At 28.9% G+C, this 8,146-nt stretch overlaps 1 protein-coding gene across 1 annotated transcript; it reads right to left on the bottom strand.

Moving 5' to 3' along the window:
• Window positions 1–211: 211 nt before the first annotated feature.
• Window positions 212–6,995, bottom strand: LOC134829707 (importin-7). The gene is made up of 8 exons (XM_063842928.1): window positions 6,820–6,995; window positions 5,536–6,393; window positions 2,563–4,100; window positions 1,428–1,630; window positions 1,243–1,364; window positions 1,030–1,177; window positions 824–967; window positions 212–572 (listed from the first exon to the last, which is right to left on the bottom strand). The coding sequence occupies exons 1-8, from the start codon at window positions 6,898–6,900 to the stop codon at window positions 517–519; spliced, it is 3,150 nt and encodes a 1,049-aa protein (XP_063698998.1). The 5' UTR covers window positions 6,901–6,995; the 3' UTR covers window positions 212–516.
• Window positions 6,996–8,146: the final 1,151 nt, after the last annotated feature.

Here is an 8,146-nt window from a genome sequence, read left to right as displayed (position 1 = left end):
TATAAAAATAATTTTTTCTTTAAACAAATTCCTTAAAAATTAATAAAAATCCATTTTTTTTTTGCAAAAAGAAATATTTTTTTTATTTCAAATTTTCCATCTCATCATCTCAGTAGTATTTAAATGTAAAGTAAATAAAATAGATAGTATTCACATTTTTAAGCCATTTTCTTTGAGTTTTTGTTGCAAATGTAACAAAACGAGCATAAAATTAATCAATATAAAAAGTTTTTTTTTTTAATAAATCAATAAACAAAAAAAAAATCTTTAACTACAATTGTAATAAAAATTCTATTAAAAACTAAATTTATTTCTGGTCGATTTTTGTTTCTTCATCATTTCACGTTCGTTAAAACATTTAAAGTAAATAATTTTATAAGAAATTAAATAAACTAAATTTTACAATTTAATGCGATAATAATATAAGAATTAATAAACGTAAGAGTAAGTTCGATCGGGTTTCTTCGTTGCGAACTTGAATAATAATTTTATATTTTTTTTCTACGGATTTACGATTTAGGACGATCCAAAGTTGAAGGATGTTGGTACGCTTTGTTGGTTGAATTGAAAGCCTGAAAAAAATAATTTTTTAATTTTTTAATTAAATTAAATTATTTTTTTTATTTAAAATATTAAAATTAAATATTTTAAATTTTATTAAATCAAATTAATTAATTAATTAAATTAAATTTAAAATAATTAAATTAAAAATTTTAATTAAATTAATTTTAATTTATTTTTTAATTAAAAATTTTAATTTTTAAAGTTTTAATTAATTAATTTTTTTAATTTATTTATTTTTTTTTCAATTTTTGAAACTTACCTCCGCTCTTCTCAATTTCCTTCGAGCGTCTCTGATGTTTTTTCTGTTCAGCAGTGAGGATAATTTCTTGCAAGGCTTTGGTATGTTCAGCTGTTAGCTTCGATGTCAACATTGAATACCAAGCAGGATCAGATGTTTGCAAATCTAACAAAAAAAAATAATTTTTTATTATCAAATTAAAAAAAAAAATGAAAAATTCGACTCACTTGTCATAACATCTTGGAAAACTATGTACTCGTCGATGGCGTTCGGACTATCCTCGTCATCGAAAGGCGTCGTAAATGCTTCTAACGCTGTCTCATCCAGCTCATCAGAGTCATTATCGTCGTCAGAATCTTCATCTGAGTCTTCGTCCTGTTAAAAAAATTAAAAAAAATTAAAATTTTTATTTTTTATTTAAGATCGTGACAAAAACGGACCTTAACTTCAGCTGAAATTTCGAAACCTTCCGCAGCTCCCTTAGTTTTTGCTAATTCAGATACGCGTTCAAAGTAGCTGGCACCTAATTCGTCGACTTCGTCTTCGTCGCTGCTGATTCCCTCTGAAAATTTATCAAAAAATTAAATTTTTGAAGGAAATTTTTAAAGAAATGAGAAAAATTTACCTTCGCAATCATCATCTTCGTCTTCAGACTCTTCCTCTTCTTCTTCGGCGGCTCGTGCGGCATAAGCGCGTTTCAATCCGTCGAATATCAGAATGAGCGACGGGATCATTTTATCCGCTACTTCACTCAATACTTGCGGTTTGGCATCTTGAAGCGACATGAGCGTACACATTCCGATGACGCATAGCTTTCTGTCGTGAATTCTGAAAAAAAAAGAAATTTTTTTAATTTTTTTCATGAAAATTTTAATTAAAAAAGGGAAATTTTTTTAACAAAAATTATTTAAAAAAGGGAATTTTTTTAACAAAAATAATTTTAAAAAGGGAAATTTTTTGAAAAAAAATAATTTAAAAAAGGGAAATTTTTTTGAAAAAAAAAATAATTTAAAAAAGGGAAATTTTTTTGAAAAAAAAAAATTGAATAAAGGGAAATTTTTTTTTAACAAAAATAATTTAAAAAAGGGAATTTTTTTTAACAAAAATAATTTTTTTTTTTTAAACAGAAATAATTTAAAAAGGAAAATTTTTTTAACAAAAATAATTTTAAAAAGGGAAATTTTTTTTTAACAAAAATAATTTAAAAAAGGGAAATTTCTTTAACAAAATAATTTAAAAAAGGGAAATTTTTTAAACAAAAATAATTTTAAAAAGGGAATTTTTTTTTTAAACAAAAATAATTTAAAAAGGGAAATTTTTTTTAACAAAAATAATTTAAAAAAGGGAAATTTTTTTTTTAACAAAAATAATTTAAAAAAGGGAAATTTTTTTTAACAAAAATAATTTAAAAAAGGGAAATTTTTTTAACAAAAATAATTTAAAATGGTAAATTGTTTTTGAAAAAAAAAATAATTTGAAAAGGAAAATTTTTTTGACAATCAGAATTAAAAAAAGGAAATTTTTTAACAAAAATAATTTAAAAAGGGAAATTTTTTGACAAAAAAATTAAAAAAAAAGGGAAATTTCTTAAAAATTTGTATTAAGCATGATGATCTGATAACCATAAAACATTTTATCAAATCAGTACTGCTTAACATCCTCACGGATTTCATTTCGCCAAGGAAGATATGAATCGCTCTGTATCATTTCAAAGCCATTCTCAGGTTCTGGCGCCAAAAACCATCAAAAAAAAAACTCACCCTAAGAAGCAGTCTGTATCATGCAGCCATTGCTTGATGAAATGCGAACAGATCGATTCCTGTCCCGCGGGCATCGGTAAATTCTCCAAAATTTGCAGCAACAACTGCGGATTGTAATAAAGCGCCGCAATTACAACTTGCAGGCACATCGTTCTCAGCTCCGACGTTTTCACCTCTTTCGTCAATCTCCCAAGGACGAGTTCGACAAAACTCGGCATACATTCGTCAATTCTTCCGCGACACTGCAAAATTATAACTTCCAACAACTTCGCCGCATTGCATTCCGCCTCTTCGGTGCTCTGGCCCGTCGTCATGACAACTTTGCACATTTCGAACATTGCCAGGACGTGATTTCGGTTCGACAAGAAAGCTTCGGTGTCAACTGTGATGTAATTGTGCAACGTTGGCATCATGTCGACGAAATATTCGAGGCCGTCTTTTTGGAACATTTGGTAAATGTACTCGAGAAGCTTCCACATGTCGGGCGAAATGTTCTTCGATGTGAGGTCATAAACCAGCGAAAAGGCTTCTTCGTAGAATTCGGCGACATTTGTGTTGAGAATGTGCACGACGACTTGCAACACGATCGGATGGAGACTCGCAAGGGTTTGCGGATTGTCTTCCATCACGGAAAGGAGCGTTTCCATCGTGTTGAGTAATCCCATGGCGGTAATGGCTTTTTCGTCGCTTCCCTCCTCGCTTTCCAGCACTTGTTGGAATGTCGTGGCGAGATGTTGGCAAATTTCCAACGCCACGGGCTGCAATTGCTCCGAATAGGTACAAACAATTTTCTGCAAAACATTCGTCAGATCCTCATTTTCCGTCTCGCGGATTATCGTGAGCAATTCCATCGTGATTTGCTTGATTTGCGGCTCCAAATATTGCTGGGCGTGATCTTGGGAGATGAGGAACATTTGCAATGCGACCGCAGCTTCGACTTTTACCGGCAAATCTTTGTCTTTGAGCAACGCTTCCGTCGTTAATCGCATAATTTCTTGCAGCGTTTGGATGTTTTTCAACTTTATTTCGCTGAAATAGTGCAAAACCCAACAAGCCCGTGCTCGTAAATGTCCGTGGGGACTTTGAAACTCGGGAAAAACGTACGTTGTGAGTAAAGTTTCGACTTGTTCCTTGAAAATTTTCTTCTTCAGCAAGACATCGGCGAGTGTTCCGACCATGTGAAGTGCCCCGTCTTTTTGTTTCGCGTCAATGTTGCCGGCGGTGATAATTTGCATGATAACTGCCATCACGCTGTTCAAGATTCCTTTGCGCGTTTTGCATACAGAGTGTAACAAAGACTCGGCAGCGGGCACAGGCGTCGAATAGTCGTCGAAAACGTCGAATTTTAAACGGATGTACTCGACGGGATCAGCTTCCCATAACTCCTCGTCGGCTTCCGAGTAACACATGAGCGGGAAAATGACGTGTTGGATCAACGTGATGACGTGTTGTTTTAAGAGTTTCCATGTGAAGGCGTGCGAGACAGCGGTTTTCAAGTAGTTTAGTAAGCCTGTCATGACACGAGGTGAGATGTAAACCTAAAAGGATTTGAGATATTTTGTTAGAAAAAAATTTGAAGAAAAAATATTAGGAAAAAAATTTAAAAAAAAATTTAAAACTCTTTTTTAAATCAATTTCATATTTTATAAAATATTTTAGAAATTTTTCTAAAAAAAAAAATTTAAAAAAAAAATTTTAAGAAAAAAAATTAAATTTTAAATTTTTAAAATTAAAGTCCAATTTTAAAAAAAAAAAATTAAAAATTTTTTTAAATATTTTGAACAATTTTTTCAATTTTTTTTTATTAATTTTTAAAAAAAAAATCTATATATTTTTTTTTGAAATTTTTACAATATTTTTTTTATTTTATGATTTTGAATTCCGGCTGCATTCAAATTTTTCAATATTTTTTTTAATTTTTTATATTCAATTTTTGCCAAATTATTTTTTTTTTATATTTTTGCATTTTGTATAAAATCTTTTTAAAACTTTTTGAAAAAATTTTTGAGACTTTCTTTAAAAAATATTTTAGGTATAGAAAAAAATCTTTAAAAATTTTGTTCAAAATTTGAAAATTTTTTAAAAGTAAAAATTTTTTTTTAAAACTGAAAAAAATTTATTTTTTTTCAAATTTCTCAAATTCGAAACTTTAAATTTAAGAAATTTTAAACCAAGAAATTTTATAATTTTAAAAGAAATAATTCCAAAATTTGAAAATTTTTGATTGAAAATACTTTAAAAAATAAAATTTTGAAGATTTTTGAAAAATCGAATGAAATTAGTTCTGAAAATTGGAAAATGTTAAAATGAAATAATATTTTATGAAATGAACTTGTGAAAAAATTTTTCATCTTAAGGTTTGCTTTTGATTTTTCGTAAAAAAAAATAAAAATTAATTTTTTAAATAAAAATAAAAAATTATTTTTTAATAAAATTTTTTTTTTTTTTAAATAAGTAAAAAAATTTCAAATAAAAAAAAATAATTTTAAAAAAAAAAAAAATTAAAACTAATAAAAAAAAACAAATTAAAAACAAATCAAAAATTGATTTAAAAAAATAAAATATTAAAGAGCAAATTTTTTAAAGCTTAATATGTAAAAATTTTTAAAGAAAAATTCTTTAAATTAACTTTCAAATTTAACTAAAGCTTTTAAAAAAAGTAAAAAAAAAAAATTATTTAAAGAAAAAATCAAAAAATAATTTTTAAAAAAATTAATTTAAAAAAATAAAAATTTATTTTAAAAAAATTAAAAATTAATTTAAAAAAAATAAAAAAAAATAAAAATAATTAAATTTTTTTTTTAATAAAAATCGTTGAAAGCAAAAAATAAAATTAAAAAAAAAATAAGATCTTAAAAAATTGTGAAAACTTAATATTTAAACTTTTTCAATGAAAAATTCTAAAATTTCACTTTTTGTCTTTCAAATTAAAAAAAAAATTAATTTAATTCAAAAACTAAAAAATTTACTTACATTCAATCGATATTGATCGAACACCTTCAAAATCGCCTCCAACATGCCCGCCGAAAAAGTCTCCAAATACCATTTCGCAAACTCCTCATACTCCTTCGAGATAACATTTCCCGGACTTCCGTACCTCTCAAACATCCTGCCAATGATATGCGTTGCCCATTTCTTCACCTTCCAGCACGGCATCTCCGGACGTTCATCTTCCTCGATCGCACTCGAATCCGGCGCCGGCCTATCCAAAATCTGCCGACAAATCTCCATCCACTGCGCAAACATTTCGCGACTGATGACATTCAGCGGTAACGCGTACTGCGTCAAGGCATAATAAATTTTCAGAATTTGCTTTTGCAACAACAAACTCTGATCCGACGGCTCGTTCAGCAAATTTATCATGAGATTGTAGATGAGCGGCAGCAGCAAATTCATCGCTTCGACCAAGGGCGTTCGTTCATTCGGTTTTTTGTATTCGTAGTTCTTGACGAGTTGGTACATGCAGAGCAAGGCGCCATTCCAGCCCGTCGGATCGGAATTTTGGAGGTAAATGTTGATTTTGTCGACAATTTGTGTCCAACGCCCGGGAAAATCGCATTTTATGATGTTGTTCAGGCAAACGCAAAGTTGCACTTTGATCATGTCCGGCGACAAAACGATCGCTTCGACGATACTTTCACGCACCATGGCGCGATCTTGTTCGTGAATCGCGAATGCGAGTGGGGTACCTGGCTCCGGGTCCTTGTCCTGCCAATTGTTGCAAATCATGTTTTTCATGTAAATCGCTCCCGCCTGTCGCACCGGCAAATCGACGTCATTTTGCATGACAACTTGCAGCAAACTCGGCACGAAACCGATAATTTTCTGGATCTAAAAGACAAAAAAAAATTGATGAATCACATTTTTTTCCAGCTACACGACAACAAATGAGTGCAAATTGGTATTTTTGGAGAATTTACGTGCTTTGTATGCGGAATAGGCCTCGCACACGCTACGACAATAAATTGAATCGAACAAACAGATGTAGCAAAGAACACCGAAGACAGATAGAGAAGTTACGAGTACACGCAATGTACAACAATGTAGATGACATTGAAAATATTTTCTTGCGAAATGACAAAAATTTCCCGTGATTTCCCCCATTTTGACGCCATTTCATCACATTTCGCCCTTTTCCGTCGCGCAAAATCTCAAAACGCCGCCAAATTACGACCAACACAAGTCGCATGATGTGACAGAACCAAAAAGACGGGAAAACGTGGTGATGATGAAAACAAAGCACGAGCACCGTCTTACCTTATTTAGTTCCTCCTCGGCTTGCTGCCGCTGATTAATGTCGATCGTGCCGCGCAAATATTCGATTATTTTTTGGTTCATTTTGGAAAAAAGTGCACTTTTTCACCTGCAAAAAAAACTCAAAAAAAAAACTCGAACGAGAAATTTTAGCGGGTGAGTTTGGGAAATGAGCCGCTAAATATGACAGAGTCCCGTGTCGCATGTCGCCGATGTCGTTGGCGACCAAAATGAGACGGCTGAAATTGAATTGTTATACACTGACATACATGAGACGAATGAAAGTGATAAATTAATTGCTTTTATGCTAATTCAAATGTATAATTTTAAATTTTATGAACGTTAATTTTAAAATTTTTCTTGCTGAAATCTTAATTTTGAAGCAATTTGAGGCTAAAAGAGTTAAATTAAAGCAAAATTAAGCATTGTGAACCTTTAAAATGTTCAAAAATTGATTTAACACGATTTAACATAAACGGCAAATTTGACAGCTGTCAAAATTTTTGTTAAAATTTCAATTTTCGAACATTTTTAAACCTCAAAACGTGTAATTTTGTCTAAAATTAACTTTTGATTTACTTCAAATTAAAATTTTAACAAAAATTTGACCAGCTGTCGAATTGAAAAATTGATAGTTAAAAATTTCATAAATAAAATATGAATTTTTGAGGTTATGTTTTCAAAAATTTTACAAATTTGACAGAAGTTCATCATAAATTCTCTTGAAATTTCACAAAAATTAAATTTTTACATGATTATTGACAAAATAACAATTTTTAAAAAAATTTTAGACAAACTTATAAAAAAAATCCAATAATATATAAAATTTTTGAATAATTTTTTTGAAAATGGCCATTTATAAAAAATTATTCATAAATTTGTCTAAAATTTTCCTAAAAATTGTTACTTTGTTAATAATCATGTTAAATTTTAATTATTTAGTAATTTTAAGAACACTTATGATAAATTTTTGTCAAATTTGTAAAATTTTTGAAAACATAACCTCAAAAACTGACATTTTATTTAAGAATTATTTATGACTTTTTATTTTGAAGAAAGTTGTAAAATTTTTTTTTCATAAAATTAAGTCTTAAATTTTTTGTTTTGTAAAAATTTTTAAAATTTCTCTGTTTTAAAGAAAATTTCACCTAAAAATTAAAAATTTTAAAAATTAAAAAAAATCATTAAAATTTTTTCTCATAAAATCCAATTAGATTTAGATTAAAATCTAAAACCAATAAAATAATAAAATTGTTAAAAATCAACCATAAGAAACAGTTCCTTCCGCTTTAAATATATCATCTATGAATCAATTTATGAGTCATTCAAC

This window comes from Culicoides brevitarsis, chromosome 2 (genome assembly GCF_036172545.1).
Source record: "Culicoides brevitarsis isolate CSIRO-B50_1 chromosome 2, AGI_CSIRO_Cbre_v1, whole genome shotgun sequence".
Lineage (NCBI taxonomy): Eukaryota > Metazoa > Arthropoda > Insecta > Diptera > Ceratopogonidae > Culicoides > Culicoides brevitarsis.
This window is presented reverse-complemented; position numbering and strand designations above follow the sequence as displayed.